Source organism: Cibotium barometz, chromosome 44 (genome assembly GCF_041138505.1).
Source record: "Cibotium barometz isolate CiBa-2024 chromosome 44, ASM4113850v1, whole genome shotgun sequence".
In the NCBI taxonomy this organism is placed as follows: domain Eukaryota; kingdom Viridiplantae; phylum Streptophyta; class Polypodiopsida; order Cyatheales; family Cibotiaceae; genus Cibotium; species Cibotium barometz.
In genome coordinates, this window is record NC_141089.1 from 16,774,123 (window position 1) to 16,791,462 (window position 17,340).

General features: G+C 40.3%; 1 protein-coding gene across 2 annotated transcripts; it reads right to left on the reverse strand.

Annotated features, from left to right (window-relative positions):
• Positions 1-7,525: 7,525 nt before the first annotated feature.
• On the reverse strand, positions 7,526-17,077 carry LOC147613010 (coatomer subunit gamma-2-like). Of its 2 annotated transcripts, none has more exons than XR_015263337.1 (19): positions 16,935-17,077; positions 16,662-16,759; positions 16,529-16,579; positions 15,871-15,984; positions 15,461-15,661; positions 15,246-15,347; positions 15,021-15,128; positions 14,705-14,938; positions 14,348-14,598; positions 10,376-10,547; positions 10,095-10,250; positions 9,939-9,989; positions 9,591-9,731; positions 9,265-9,486; positions 8,878-9,035; positions 8,566-8,739; positions 8,405-8,473; positions 8,123-8,293; positions 7,526-8,023 (listed from the first exon to the last, which is right to left on the reverse strand). XR_015263337.1 is itself a non-coding variant. In XM_086782312.1 (19 exons), exons 1-19 carry the CDS (start codon positions 16,984-16,986, stop codon positions 7,829-7,831), a joined length of 2,691 nt encoding a protein of 896 aa, XP_086638438.1. In that variant the 5' UTR covers positions 16,987-17,077; the 3' UTR covers positions 7,526-7,828. The 2 variants fall into 2 exon arrangements, 1 of the variants encoding a protein (XP_086638438.1); XM_086782312.1 differs by having other exon boundaries at positions 8,907-9,035.
• Between the last annotated feature and the right edge of the window lie 263 nt (positions 17,078-17,340).

Genomic DNA, 17,340 nt, shown 5'->3' on the forward strand with positions numbered 1-17,340 from the left:
TGGGTTTGGTTTTAGTGCCTAGATTAGATTGTTTGGTGGTGGGTTTGGTTTTAGTGCCTAGATTAGATTGTTAAGGGAAAGTGAGGTATTTGACATTTTTTCATCTTTTGATTCTCTTTGGATAAGCAAGTTCCCATTATTCATGCCATTGTGAGACGAGAACAAACTCTCTTTTGGACACTTATGATAAGTGTTGCACATATGGGTTTTGTGGTTTAATGGATAGCTTTTGAAGTGGATGCTTCTTAAGCATTGTGTGTAGGTATTACCTCTTTTGGAGCTGATCTTCTACTTGATTTTTTTCCTTGTTTTGAGGTGCATTAACCTTGTCAGCTTGTGTATCTTTAGTTTTTTTTTTGTTTCGGAGCATATTAGTCATTTTGGATTTCTATTTTAAGAAATTCTCCCTCTCCCATTGTGTAGAATCATTTGTTGTTACAAGATTTTTGGCTTTTTCTTTACCTTAGCATTTATTGGATTAACTGATATCAATTCTATGCACTTAAGATATTGAGTGTTTACTATTGTGAGCAAAGCACCTCTCCTCAGGTAGTCCATAAGCATGTGATCGATGGCACATCATTCATGTAACGGTTATAAGGTTTCAAGAACTGCAAGTGTTGAAGTACTCCCAAGTAGGGCAGTCTGCCACCTTGTGCAGTCCTCCATGACATTAGAAGCACTGTAATTTTTGTCAAATTATTTCCTTCGTAGTTTCTACCCCTTAGATTGTTTAAATTTGGGCCAATGGAACGGAATACATTCATGGGGTTCCTTGGATTTAAGGTAAAAATGGTAGATGGAACAATAGCAAAACCCATGGGAGTTTTGCAAAATCTAAAAATTAAGATCTTCTCATTCCGCTTTTGCCATACCTTTGTGGCATTTGTACAGTTGTTGCACACAAATGGAGACACTATATATGTCATGGCCCATGTGTCAATTTATATGGTAGTGATGTGTGGGGACATAATAATGGGTCGTGGTACTTTTTCCCTCTTTAGGAGGTTTTTTACCATGAGCATACGTGCACTCTTATGAGTATGTATAAGTGAATTTAACATGTGAGTGCACTTTTACTTAAATCATTCTCCTCAATCTACTTTGAGTCTTATGCTTCTATCTATCTCTCCTTGCTTGTTGCATCTATGGGTGTTACTACATTGATCTCCACTTCAACAATTGGTATCAAAGTAGGTTCTCTTGGCCCTCACCCCTTGTTATCTTCTTCTTGAGTTTCTCTTTGAATTGTATAAGGCTGAGCTATCCTCTTAGGTGGAGTACGTATACCCTATAATGTTATGTTAACTATGGTAGCATTCATTAATAGAATTGTTTCACATTTCGAGCCATTTTAAACACAGTTTGGGGCTCAATTACATGCTATAAGGTTTTCACGTAAATTCAAAGAGAGTGTTAGTTCAAACTATCTTTGTTTGCTTTGTGTTTTCTGCATTGTAGAACCTACCTCAACAAACATGGACTAAAGTGTATGCATTGAAATTATGAACAATATTAAATTATTCTCCAATCATGAGCATAGGTTACCCACCTCAACAACCATGGACTAAAGAGTATGCATTGAAATAATAAACAATAGTAACTTATTCAATACGTTTGGTCATTGTATATTCTTTATCAATGATTCCCTCTCCTTCTAGTGCTCTACTTTTTTGCATTATCATTCTTCCTTTTTTCTCACCAAAGCTACTATTAGAGCATTAGAACATAAGGCTTGTCAATCAACTAATATGGTGAGGAAGACTTAGCCAGATATATAGCCATATTATCATTGTTTATTATTGTTATTATTATTAATGACTACTTGTTCTTCTCATTCTGCTTCTGTTTCTCCATCTCCTTTTCTTTTGATGCCTCTCCTTTCTAATTTTCCCTCTTTTCCTTGTTTCTCTATCTTTCTTAAGATAACATACACAAAGAGAATGTATCCTAACATATTGGATAAACCTTTTTTAGCCATACAAATTGGCAAAAGGCCCCCACTTGAAATAAAAGTGATTCTTTGCTATTCTTTCTTACCCTTTAATAAAAATTTTCAACATCTTATATCCTTACTCATGCCGATATAGATTTTATTCATACTCATAAACATCACAAAGCTTAAAAACAAGCTAATCAATCGCATTCAGCGCCATGGCAATCACCACACATACACATCATCCGGCATGTGTTTTGCTCATCAGCCGAGGCATGCCCCATCTTCATATTCTCAGATTTATTGCCATGTGTGGAAGGTAGGATGTATGGAAGGTGACGTACATAGGGTGTGTGACGGTGGCCGTCTGGATGGCGACTGCAGGGCTTGTGGCAACTTAGGGCATAATGGCCATCATTAAGCCATGGCATTAATGGCTATGGTGATCGACATGGCTTTATAAGCCATGGAAATCACCACATACACATCATTCGGCATGTGTTGCTCATCATCTAGCATGCCCCCATCTTCATATTCTCAGGTGGATTGCCAAAATCTTTAGGTTCTTCGATACCCAGGTAGTTGTGAAAACACTCAAAATTTTGGATTTGGGCCATCAATAGATTTGGATTTGAGTGTGAGCCTTATGGGGTTAATTGAGTAATCTGACATCCCCCCAAGCGCTAAAGGCTATATACATTTTGTACTATGTCCAAGTCCCATGTGGCAATCACCAAAAAAAAGGATGTGATCTTGGTACTACGTAAATGGCCTCCATGAAGTCTATAAAGCAAAGACTTGAATAATGGTATAGATATATTCTATGGTTAGGTAACCATACCTCACCTATGGCTTTCTATCAATGTCTCACTACCAAAGAGATAATCCAAACCTCCCAAGGCTGTTAAAAAATCTTGCCAACATATGGCCACCAATTTATCACCACTACAATCTGAGTCTTTCAAGGTTCTTCCTTAAAATCTGTATGACCATAGATCATAATGATTTAGTAATTAGGAAGGTCTAAGTGGTTTCTCCTACTTTACTAGTGGAAACAATAATTTGGGTAGATCAAGACATCTTTCCATTGAGGATAAGCTTGATAGGACCAATTATCCATAGTGTCATGTATTGGTTGCCAAAGGGCTTTGGAATGTCATTATTGGCATTGAGGCAAGCCCTATCTTTCCAACATAACATAGTACAAGTACATTAGATGGTGACATTAGTTCAGATGTAACTGTGGCACCTGTCTTCAACCTCCCACAAGCACTGGAACAAGCCAGGTGGGATGGTAGGGATGCAACACAGGCACATGCATTTGTGGTATTTTTCATAAAAAGGAACATTATTCCTCATATTTGCTCACGTAAAACTGCTAAAAGCAGGCTTAGGATGCATTTATTACACTTTACCACAGGTATATAATGAAGCACGACTAGCCTACTTTCGCAACAAGTAGATAGAGTTTGAGCATATGAATGAGGGAGATTTAATGGATGAGTTCCTCACACAAGGATTAAATATCTTAAGGAGTAGCTTGCATGTATTGATGAGACCTGTCCAGATAGTTTATTAGTATCTACTATTCTCACAGCTCTACTAGATTCGTACCACGATTTTGCACCCACACTTCGGCTCATGATGAAGGGTAACCCCAATGCCCTTACGTTTAATAAGTTGATTGCAATGCTCTTCCAAAAAGAAGAGAAATCTCAGCAACACCGAAATAGTATGCATGTGGGAGATCCAACATTTGCTGCCAGTCCTACAACTACTATCGAAAGCCATGCCATTATATCAATGAATTCAGAAGAAGGCTAAAGAAGGAGAAGAAAGAGTTAGATATGTTTATGGGCTGATGCATCAGCACCACCAAGTGCTGAAAACAAGAAGTCCACAAACTATGCACAAGATGATTGGCATTCATTGTGGACTGCAATTTATGACCCTTCTATCCATGATGTATGCATAACATAGTGATAGATCAGCATGTGTCTAGTATTTTGATATGGTGCTACCAAAAACATTACTTCCTAATGCGATTTGTTTTCCTCCCTTGAGTCTTCTCCTCAAGAAGGCACACAGTCACATGTACAAACAACTCCTCATATCTAATGAAATGAGTTAGAAAGGTTGTTCTCAATGTTGCAAATGGTGGGACAATCACTCTCTTAGAGGTCTTGTTTATGCTCAACACTAAAAAGAACTAGTGAAAGAGTTGGTAAGGTTTTCCTCAATGAAAATGGTTTGACAATTACTCTATTAGAGGTCTTGTTTATAAAAAGAACTTGTTGTTAGTCTTTGCCATTGCTAAGGTAGGCCTATTTATTGATGTGATGATAGGTGTACAGTTCATGACCAGAGTGATGGAGACATCATTATGGTATATCTAGTACTCTAATCCATGAGCTTTAGATGTTGGATAAGTATGAGAGATTGGCATATAATGCTTGTTCAATTACTGTCACATGTGCTAAGTGATACAGAGCTATGGCATGCCTGCTTTGGCAACTTAAATTTTAGTAGTTTTTTGCATCTTAAAAGGCAAGATATGGTGTCAGAGTTGCCAAAGCTTGAGGCTCCTGTCAAACATGTGAGTATGAATCGGTAAGGACTATCCAAAAATTACAACTTAAATATAGTGATGTATGTGGTCCTATGAGGACACCATCAATAAGGGGATATCTCTACTTTGTGACTTTTATTGATGACTATTCAAGGCACACATGGGTGTGTCCATTGAAAGCAAAGTCAAAGTGTTTTTACTACTTTAGAAATTTTGTTTCTATGGCTGAAAATATGTCTGCATGTAAAGTTAGCACCCTTCGTACAGATCAAGGGAGGGAGAATATGTCAAAGAAGTTTCATGTATATATAGCTGAAAGAGACATAAAACATCAATGCACAATGCCTTACACACCTCAAGAAAATGGTGTGGCTGAGAGGAAGAATAGATCTCTCATGGAGATGGCACATTATGTGTGCCACCTATATGCTGAACAGATGCCTCAACAAGGCCTTATAAACAATTACCCCTTATGAAGCTTAGAATGATAGAAAGTCCTTTACGGCTCATTTGTGTGTTTTTCGTTGTCTTTCTTATACTCTTGTGCCAACAACGCAATAAGCTAGATAATAAGATGATAAAATGCCTTCTTGTGGTGGGATAACTCAAAAAAGTAAAGGATATAGACCATTTGGCCACAACGCAGATTTTGGTAGATAGAGATGTTATCTTTCTTGAGAACTCACTTCAATCCATGCTTTTATGAAAAAAAAACTACAAAATGTATGCTCATAAGATATCTTTAATACACTCCCACCTTTGTATTGGGCACCCATATGTGGAGAAAATGAATACTTAACAAGGTGCTGCAAATCAGCACATACCGTGATTGAATCAGCTCAAATTTCTACCCACATATCTACCTATTGCTAAGGAAATTATGGATGATGTAGTGGATGAGAAAAGGGCAACCATACATGCATCCAAGAGTATGCCAAAATGGATGGTGTAGACATTGTAGGACAACAAATTATCTACTCCTTTGCCTAAGAGGACACGTGCATCTTATTCTCATAATGCATCGTATTGATGGATGATCGTGCAATGAAGAGAAACTTGTTTGCTTTAAGGAAGCATAGAAAAATGATCATTTGATGACTGCCATGCAAGATGAGTACGACTCAATCCTGAAACATGACACTTGGTATTTAGCAGATCTACCTTATGGTAAAAAGACCATTGGTATGAAACGAGTTTATAAGCTTAAGTATAAAGTTGATGGTAGCATTTACCATTACAAGGCAAGGCTTGTTGTGTAAATAGTTATGCTCAGGAGAAGGGAATAGATCATGATGAGACCTTTGCACCCACGTCTCATATGACTACAAGTAGGTGTATTATTGCATTGGCAATGCATCATGGTTGGAATGTACATCAGTTGGATATTAAAACTGCCTTCTTGAATGGTAAATTGCATGAGGAGCTTTTTGTATCTCAACGTCATGGTCTTGTTGACAAGGGACTGGAGTCTAATGTATACAAGTTAAGAAAAGGTTTATATAAGCAAGCTCTCAAAGCATGGTATGAGAAGATAAACACATACTTAGTTACAAATAGTTTTTGCAACAGTCCAACTGAGAGTACCCTCTATGTAAAGAGTAAAGATTATTTTTTGGTCATCATTTTATACGTTGATATTATGTTACTCACAGACTCTAATGAGAATCCTTCGAGGCTAAATTACATGTGGCATTTGAGATTATAGATTTGGGCTCGTTGCATTATTTTTTGGACATACAATTTATATAGCATGATGATGGTATTGTGATGTTTCAATCAAAGTACACAGAGAGGCTTATACGGTTTGATCTTGAAGACTATAAGCATATTGCTACACTAGTAGAGATAGATGCTATGCTTAGTCTCCAAGATGTATGTAAACTATTTGATGTATCACTTTATTAGTAGACTATTGGATGCTTCATCTATCTATGTAATACAAGGCCAGACAATCAATTTGGGATCTCCCAATTGAGCAAGTTTATGCATAGTCCTTGTGGATTGGAAGGGATTAGAGTGGTGGAGGTTAAGCGTGCACTGGCGTGAACACTATTGGGATAGGTGACCTCTCGAGAAGTGAGCCCAATTTCCAACATGGTATCAATTCCTCTAGGTGGAGCTGAACGAATGCCAAATGCGTGCATAACTAAGAAGGCTAGGTCGTGTTGGTATGACCAAAGTAATTACTAGCATGCGGGCATATGTTGGAATAGCCTAGTGACATCTTTGTAAGAGCTTGTAGACCTTTGAGCCAAATGTCGTCAAAGCCTCTGGGTACCCTACGCCTTGGCCATGGAGGGAGGATGTTGGAAGGTCATGGCTTGGCCACCTACCTACCACATGCATAGTGCCAAAGCCTCTAGGTACCCTGAGGATGTTGGAAGTTGATGGCTTGCTTGGTTGATTCAATATCTAACCCTAGTGGTGCAAAAGATTCATCCCATAGAAGTATACCACTTAGAATAACTAGTTTTAAGAAATCCTAGATGGAAATTGAGGTTTTTAATACATTGTTTCACCTTCTGAAGTTCTTGCCATTGACTCTAGATTAACTCTTAAAATTTATATGGAGCTAGAATTAGACGGAACCTTAACTTCTTGTGTCACTTTGTTCCTTGCTGAGGGTTGTTCCCTCTAACTAGGCCCTAACCACATGTTGGTACATAGTCCTAGCATCTACAGCAAACTTATCACATGGCCACACACGTCTTCTCCAAAACTTGCAATCACTAGCCATGAGAACGACTACTCTCTTGTGGAGGACCAGACAAGGCCAAAGCTAGTCCACTGGGATGATAAACACTCTTACCTCTTTTAGTTATCACATACAAAAGCTAATCGTAAAAGGCAAAAACACCTGTAAATAATGCATCGCTTTTGCTTTTGCATCACTCCGAAACTACCTAGCAAGGATTCACGATTCTAAACTCTAGTTTTTAAACTCGTTCAACTCTTTGGTGGCTTACAGAGAGAGCCCTAAGGGACAAATTATAATGGGTCTAATTCGAAATTAAGAACAGTTTTGAGATCAAAACCCATGAAGGTAACCAATCCAATTTCTACCCTCCACAGAAAATGACGTTCCATATACAACAATCTTGAGCTCAAAAACCACACTGGATTTGAGTGTGAACCTTTCGAGAGGAAAGGTTTTATTGCTGCCGAAGTTAAGAATGTCAATACTGGCATTCATTAATATACAACCAGCTAAAACACTCTCAAGCTACTCTACCAGACGACAATGTTGTCGTCCTTGGCACTTGAAAAACTTCTGAATGAACCGCATAGCTGCTTCTATAGCTCACATTATGTTGAGAAGTCAGCTAGGCATTTGCAATGATCTCATGGATGGCATCACTCACATATTGATCTTCAGATCTAACTGCTAGCTTCATGGCCACCTGTTTCTGGGCATCAATTCCAAAAGAAAGCCGGACAAGAACACTGATGTCACCGATGAACTTACCTGCCAACAGGCAGGTATGTGATCGGGCATTGGTAGGAACCACCTCTGTGCCCTGCATATAACAAAATTTCAATGCCCGAAAACCATTTTATCACGCACAGCCTTGCACAAGCACAACCGCACATTAAGATTTACTAGATAGATGCATCACCTCACAAGGTTGCAAACCAAAAATATCAATGACAGCCTGTACTGCTTCATTCAAACTCTCTCTCACACCAAGCCCATATTCGTCCACTCGTTCAAACTCAGAACCAAGACCCTCCCATACGTTTTTGAAATTTGGGACAGCCTTCTTCAAAAAGTAGTCCGCTGGGATAACCTGAAGAGAACAAAACAAAGCCAACAAACAAACATGATTGTGTTTGATGCATTTCCACACAAAGAGCAGTCTCCACTTTTGCTCCCAAATGTTGTGAAGACTGTCAATTACCTCCAATTCTTCTAACTGGTACTCATCTTCCACACCTTCTTCTTCTACATCCCCTGTGTCTTTGTCCACCTGTTTTTACATACTTCCAGTGAATCCTGACCCAAAATATGGAATTCCAATCACTGCACCCTCCATAAAATATCAAAATCTTAGTGCATTACCTCCTTTACTATGAACCGCATGGTGTTTGCAAATTTTCCAGTTGAGAATACTCCTTCAGGTTTTTCAAAGGCAACAAAAGCCTGACCAGGTGAATTGTATGGTAGTGATGGTAGAGGTTTAGACACCACCTCTCGGAGTTCATCTCCCTCAACAATATCCACAAGTATACTGACCTGTTCTCACAGCACAAAACGTGCAGGATCAACAGATTATGCACAAAAACAAGTAAAAAACAAGCGCTCTATGTGTTCGACCACAGCAAAATGTGGTCTAAAAGAAAAACAAATTTAAGCAATGAGAAAGAAAGCTACATTCTGAAGGAGATGTTCTGGGATCCTACATTCTGAAGGAGTTGTTCTGGGATTGTATTCGTGCAGTTGTACTGAAACACAACATGGCCAGGATAGATATGCTTGACCACATTTACTTCATACTCAGTTTCTTCCGTGAGCTCCACATGTAGTGATGACTGCAAATTTTATAACAGCAACATATTGAAGTCAACAGTTGAACGGTTACATGTCATGCATTCATGGGACTTCCCTATGGACCGGTGTTTAACCGGAAAATCAAGAGGGCTTGAGATGACCAAGGTGGAGGAAATGCTAAAGGGAAGCCATTTTTTCCTTGAACAACCTCTTAGCATTTCCCCTTCACCTTTGCCACCATGATTAATGAAGAGTGATGATCAGGTATACCTTGAAAAGCTTTCCAAATTCTGAAAACTCTGGAATAGAGCTTAACAATTTCTCATATCCATCCACAGCTTTAGCACTGGGAAGGGAACTACCATTAGCTGTAGCAGGCAAGGCTGCATCTTTGACAGGCTTCTTGGGACCAGGTACCTTCTTCTCTGAAAATGCCTGAGACTTAACATCCTTCGGAACTTTGGAGATATCAAAGGGTGTTTCACTGGCCTCCTGCTCCAAAAGTTAACCATTAATTCCTCAAGAAAGCCTATTGTGAGAAAAGAGCTACCACAACACACAAAGAGAAGAAGCTAATGTCAGCACATTCCACCTACATAAGCTTGCAAGCTAGCCTCCAAGTTCGACAGAGGAACATCCAGAGTTCCAAACACAAACTTATCAGCTTTGAAATCCTCATCCTCTGCAAGTCTATCTTCTCCTAGAGCACTCAAGTAGAGTGTAGCCCTGTCCCGAACCTAAGTAGAAGGGCAAGATCAACCTCAATTTTCAAAGCATGAACTGATTCAACAAGTCCCAAACAAGATAAATGTGTTGCCAACCTTTAATGAAATGAAAAATCAAAAAAACACAACATGAACAACGTATGGGTGCTACTAGTTTATCATGAAAGCAAATCCCCACTGGCCACCAAAAAAAGAAGAGAACGGTATTGATAAACCCACCTCATCATCATTGTCATAAAGACACCGTCTAAGAAGCACCATTATGCGGGGCTGATCATTCAAGTGTTACATGAAAGTTTTCAGTATAAAAATATAATGAGAGGGATACAAATACATGGATGCTCCCATTGTCAGGCATTTAGTTTTTGAAATCACCTTCAAAGACTCCACAAGAGCACCAAACCTTGCTAGCGCACTGACAGCACTTGCCCTCACTGTTGCATTCTCGAGAATTACACGGTTGTGTATGTATCGAATATACTTGCTGGGATCCACAGTCTTGGGCCCCTCGTTTCCAAGAAAATGCAGGATCTGCAAATTTCCACAGGGTGAAATCAAATTTAAAGTTTTGACCCCTTACAGTCAAAGCCATACCAAATATAAGCGTGTAGGCTAAAACTACTTGGACTAGGAAAAAATTTGTTTCCAGACATTACCTGTGTTGAAAGATAAGAGAATTCACAGTCTTCAATAAACTCACAAAGGTGAGACAGACCGCTGTCTTTGGCATCAGGAATTTCCCTGATAAGGATCAATATGGAGTCAACGATGGCTTTTTTATACTCAAATCCCCCTTCTTCTCGTAGAATGTTGCTAAGAAAATTCATCCTGCACATGAGAGTCGAATCATCTGCTTTAAGAAAAATACACCTTCACAGTTAAAATATATATCCAAGTCAAGAAATTGAGAGAATTTACACATAGATGCAGAAGGGGAAGAAGCAGAGAAGAATGTTGCGGATAAAAGGAGAAGAGACGGGTGGGAGGGGGCATAATTGGTCCCTTGAGCATTGGTGTGAGAGGCTGCCCCCAACCATTGAGTGCCCACTGGTTTCTTCTCTGCCAGAAGGCATTTGTGTAAAAGGCAACCCCTCACAAGATCAGATTATTTACTTGGAATTTACACATAGATGCAGAAGGGGAAGAAACAGAGAAGAATGTTGAGGATAGAAGGAGAAAGGAAAGACAAGTGGGAGGGGGCATTATTGGTCCCTTGGGCATCGGTGTGAGAGGCTGCCCAACCATTGAGTGCCCACTGGTTTCTTCTCCGCCCCCTTCCATCAAGAAGGCATTTGTGTAAATGGCAACCCCTCACAAGATCAGATTATTTACTTGGAATTATTCATTTAAGCAGTTACCAATATGGTACCATTACTGATGCCAGTAAACAAGACACTGCCCTAAAGACCGAGATTAAGCTGGCCCCCTCGTCAGATCAGTAACTGAGATTGGTAATAGCATCAAGTTATGTGCACAATCAAACAACTAAGTCAAAAGGGAGTTGGTTTTTCTGATCCCAAGTTTCATGAACTTCCAGAAAACATATCTTCAACCAATCTTTTTCTTTTTATCTTAAAAGTTTCTACGCTCTCCCCACAAAAGGGTTGGCTTCTAACACACCTGATCAGTAGATCTAAATCAGCCCCCGGGACAACCTCCAAAACTCTAACCAGCAGTTAGGTCTGATTTCACAGCAGCATCCTAACATACAGCCCACAAAAAAGATTATATAGCTGTAGTTGACATTCATACAACTCTTGCGCACAACCCAAAACAGCAGCAACCAAGTTTGGATCAGCCCAAAAACCCTAGCCCACAGGTCCATACAGCATATTTTTTGTTTGTCTTTGAGTATTTCAATCATGACGTTGCCTTGTCAAGGAGAGCCATTTGCTGCGCCTTCTAGTCAACACGAAGGCGTTCTTCTGACAACCGTCTCTTTGACAAGCCAGTTCATCAGTACAAAGGTGATTTTCTTCCAAAATCTTCTCTTGCTCGGCTTGTTGGTCATGCAGTGTAGGCACAGTTCTTTTCCCTGCTACTTCTCTAAAAGCTGCATCTGGAGCTGTTATAGTTAATACTGTTGCATCTCTTGTAGCTAACATTACACCCTCCGCATCATAATCTGTTGTACAATCTGGGAATCTGGAAAATAGATGTTCTGAAATGGAGGATCTGAAGAACAGAGATGCATGGAACCCACGCAAGGCCCACCATGGAAGAGTGGAGGAGGGGAGGGAGATCTGGCCATTGGGACTCTCAGGTAATGTCTACTAAACACTTAAATATAAGTAAACACTTCCGCTAAAAAAACCTGCCAGTATTTTCTCCTGATTTAGAGGACTTGCAAATCTCTCTTCAAAGCTTAGGTGACAATCAAGAGTCAGTTTCTAACAAGTTTGATGACATCTTGGACACACGGCCTTCCATCGCACCAACTTGGAACAATGGAATCAGCAAAGAAGCTTGCAAGGTTTCAAGTGAACCCTGCGCTGAGGACAAACCATAGATCACCTTTAGGTGTATAGCCACAAAAAAGGCACTCTTCAACTTATAACACTTTGATAGTGGGTGCATTGCTAAATATATATATGCCTAGATGAATCCAGGAACATGCCCAAATTCACCTTTTAGGAATGTGCATGTTATATACTCATGTTAGTCAACCCACAAGACTATACAACTATCAACTCCATTATGCATAGTATGGACTAGATACTACGACATCCCCACTAATGTAATCAGTGCCCAATAGTGGGTGTAGAACTCTGTATCAAGATATGCTCTCACACACGCACTCCACACACACACACACGAACACGAGCATATATTCACACAAAGCCCTTCATACTGAGTTTCTGTCAAACCTCCAGAGATGCAAGGCAAACTCAGCCATAATGAAGCCTAGCACTAAAGAAAGTAGCAAATAGAAAGAATTAGTTCAGCAAATAAGTAGTTGATAAGGCAAATGCACAGCTAAAGATGGAAAGAATAAGCACAATATCAAATGGCCGCAACTCGGACGAAAACTTCACAATGTGAAATCAGCTTGTCCGCTAATACGGCTGAATTATATACCTAGATGAATCCAAGAACATGCCCAAATTCACCTTTTAGGCCCGTGCATGTTATATACTCATGGTAGTCAACCCACAAGACTATACAACTATCAACTCCATTATGCATAGTATGGACTAGATACTACGACATCCCCACTAACGTCATCAGTGCCCAATAGTGGCTGTAGAACTCTGTATCAAGATATGCTCTCACACGCGCACTCCATACACACACACGCACACATACACACACACATAAGAGCATATATTCACACAAAGCCCTTCCAACTGAGTTTGTGTCAAACCTCCAGAGATGCAGGGCAGACTCAGCCATAATGAAGCCTAGCACTAAGGAAAGTAGCAAATAGAAAGAATTAGTTCAGCAAATAAGTAGTTGACAAGGCAAATACACCGCTAAAGATGGAAAGAATAAGCACAATATCAAATGGCCGCAACTGGGACGAAAACTTCACAATGTGAAATCTACCTGTCTGCTAGTATGGCTGAATTATATACCTAGATGAATCCAAGAACATGCCCAAATTCACCTTTTAGGAACGTGCATGTTATATACTCATGGTAGTCAACCCACAAGACTATAGAACTATCAACTCCATTATGCATAGTATGGACTAGATACTACGACATCCCCACTAACGTCATCAGTGCCCAATAGTGGGTGTAGAACTCTTTATCAAGATATGCTCTCACACACGCACTCCATACACACACACATAAGAGCATATATTCACACAAAGCCCTTCGTACTGAGTTTCTGACAAACCTCCAGAGATGCAAGGCAGACTCAGCCATAATGAAGCCTAGCACTAAGGGAAGTTGCAAATAGAAAGAATTAGTTCAGCAAATAAGTAGTTGATAGGGCAAATGCACCGCTAAAGATAGAAAGTGGCCGCAACTCCGACGAAAACTTCACAATGTGAAATCTGCTTGTCCACTAATACAGCTGAATTATATACCTAGATGAATCCAGGAACATGCCCAAATTCACCTTTTAGGAACGTGTACAAAAACCTAATAAACTTTTTGTTGTGTAATCCAATGCTTGGGGTAAATGCATTGAATTGGGAGGAACCTGCTGCAGGTTATAGGAACCGAAGAGTGCATAATACAACCAAAAGTATTTAAGGCATCTAGAAGAGAGATGCTTACGGTTGTCATATATGTGCTGGATAATGACTATAGTTAAGTCATGTCTTAGACACTTTCTTCACTACTCATGGGACTCTGCCAGACTAAAAAGTAATTGCAACAGCTGTTGTGATAAGGCAGGCAACCAATGGGACACCATTGATTTTTCACAAACAAAGTGGCCATAACAGCCCTTCCTGTTTATCGCAAATCAAGTGTACAGGACCAACTCCTCATCGCAATGCATCAATAAAGCTCTAACAAACAGAAAAAAAGATATTTAACTTCAAATAATCTAGTCATCATGTAAAAGGTTCACTACATGCTATGACATCTCTACTCATGCCATCTGGTAATGACCGGTAGATACCATCTAGCCTTAGGTACTGCTTTGACCGTGAAGGGACCGTGAGGACTTACAGTGTACGATATTTCTGTGGAAACTTTAGGCACAATGATCGGATTGCCTCAACGACAACTATCTTGAATTCATCTGCTATATCAGACATAAAGTTTGTGATTTGTTTCATCAACCGGTCCACGCTGGATTCATTGCCCGTCTTCAAAAGGGTAGTTATAGCAAGGGTAGCAATGCTGCGATTCTGATCAGAAATCAAGCTTTCCATATCAATGTTGCAATTGGTCACAGCCAGAGGATGAGTCATGGCTACCTGCAAAAGACATGATGTACAGCTGAACAAGACAAAATAATGGTAGTAACACCAACACCTTACTAATAATGAACCCTTCTATTGTCTGTTCATCGAAGTGCCTTACTTTGTTTAGAGTCCGAACAGCAGCAAAGCGCAAAACTGGCTTTGATGAACTCAAGAACAACTGAAGAACTGTGATTGCAGGAGTCAGCTCCCTGTTCGTCACACCATTCAATTCTGTGATTGCGCGAGCAGCCTCCAATATTACCATATCGTTCTTGTGACGCAAACAGCCTTCCAAGAAATCATAAAAAGGGCGATCTCCTGTTTGACTGAACGAGGCTGTCTCTCGTATGACCTTTCAGATCAAAATGAGTGAGCCCACCAACAAGCTTACCGCCACCTCAATAAAGCTCATTAACAAAGCTCTCACTCCATACCTGACTTGTGTATCTGACAAGAAGGCATTGAGCTAATGGTGAGCGAACAGAACCACGTGTGAGGCTCGTAACAAGCTTGCTGACAGCCAACCGATCATTTTGGCGTATCTGTTGAAATCAGCTCGTAAGCCATGCATGGTAAATGCACACAAATCAAGCATCCAACATTGTTATGAAAGTTTTCAAGATTAGAACTCAAACTCATGCCCTGAATTTGCCACAAACCTGGTGAAGCAAAGCAAGGGCATGGAACTGCACCAATGCAGCCCTAGACTGAATTGCTTCCTGTACCTCATTACTCCAACGTTTCACAATCTCTGAATTCGTCTGCCAGTAAAAAAACGAGAACATTCCACTCATGTGTCCAGCTGAAGATGTATTTTGCCCACACCAAAAAAGGGGTTACTGACTGCCACTGCTACTAATATAACCATCCATACCTGTAGTAAATGAATACCACTGACAAGAGCAGCACTTGCCACCACAGGGTTCTTGTCAACCAGAGCTTGCTTGATGTAACGTTCTATCTGACCGAGTAATGCTCCATCAGTAATTCTGCAAAGTACTCGAATGGCATTTGCACGATAGAGATCTGTCTTGCTGTTCATGTCTTTCATTAGAGAGCTAGTCACAATTATGACCTGCCATGAACCTCACCAGTTAAGACACCAGCGTACACAAAAACCAAGCAACCCCACACACTAGGTCGCAGATGTGAAATAATCTATTTGCAGCCCTAAAAGGACTTTCTGCTAGTTTTCCCTGTGGACCCCCTGCATTCACTATGTAAAGATCTTAACCCATGCAGAACATGATTGAAACTTAAAGGTGAGCTTAAATCAAACGCAACCTCGTCTGATGATGGTGAAAGTTCCTTGATCATCAAGTAGACCATTCTGCGAAGAGAGACATCCTTAGACTGGAAAAGCTTAGTGACAGCAAAGAAAACCTCTGTGGCCTCCACCTGCATGATGAACGGGCAAAAAAGGATACATTGATGGCAACAAAATTTACAGGCAATCATATGTAAAGCATAGTTTAATAAGTAAAGTGCTTAACCCCTGGCTAATTTTAAGCATATGCTAGCTCCATGGTTGCCCAAGCCCTATGCCTAGATGCCAACTGGTAGAGGCATATTTCAATTTACAAGTTAAAAGGCTTGGTTATCTAACCCATATGACTAGATATTAACTTGCAGAGAAGGATTTCAAGTAACAAAAAAAGAGGTTTGGTCAACCCCGAGTTCTAGATTTTGACTACATTGCTTAGTCTAGCTAGCTTGCTTAAGGAATGCTAACCCCAAGGTCTAGATTTTAATTACATTGCTTAACTATCATAAACCAATATACGCTTGGTCTAGATTCCATAGATTAATACTGACACCAAGGTCTAGATTACTAGGTCTAGAGTACCATAGATTGCTTGATTATCATAAACCCTAGGTCTAGATTGCTTAAAACCATAGATTAATACAAGGTCTAAAGACATGGCCAGGAAGGACAGCGCACCTTTGTGAAAACCTCCCCTTGGTTGAGCAGATACAGAAGCTTGGTGATGACCTAGAAATACGGACACTCAGATAAGCTTTTAAGGACATCACCGTAGCTTGGATGATCTGAGGAGAGGATTTAAAAGAAAAACCTGCGCGCAACGCCTTGCGTCGACATGGGGATCGTTGAAAACTCGAGCTTCCTGCAGGACTGCACCCTTCTCAATGCCAAGAAAGGGGGAGTATTCCTCTGCAACAGAGATATGGAAACAGAGAGAAAACCCTTGCCACTGTTAGAAGGGTTCCGCATTGCTACAAGGAAGAAGAAGCAGAAGAGGGGCTGTTTTTCTGAAGATCTGCGTAGATCTGAGCTTCAGATGAAGCAAACAAGGCGCGGGTGAAAAAGGAAGGGGGCGGTGACATACCTTCATCGTCGCGATCGTCCTCCTTCTTCATTGCGGGCTGCGCAAGCGCCATAGCTGAGATGGTTGCACTGCTACTGAAATGGTTCTTTCAGATTGTTATATGTGTATATGTATGTATATACATGTACTTATGTACGTGTATGTATATGTAATACGTACATATACATATGTATGTATGTATTTATATATGTGTGTGTGTGTGTGTGTGTGTGTGTGTGTGTGTGTGTCCATGTAGCCTATAATTGTGCATGGAAGCTCGCCCGGTTGTGCTGCTGTAGAGCCCGAATGTCGGAGTGGGGATAGCGAGTGAGGGCGTCCAAGTTGGAGCACTTGGGCGACCCGGCAGGCTTATGGGCGGGCAGACCCCTACAAGTGCCCACCAAGAGTGTGAAGTTATCCACATACT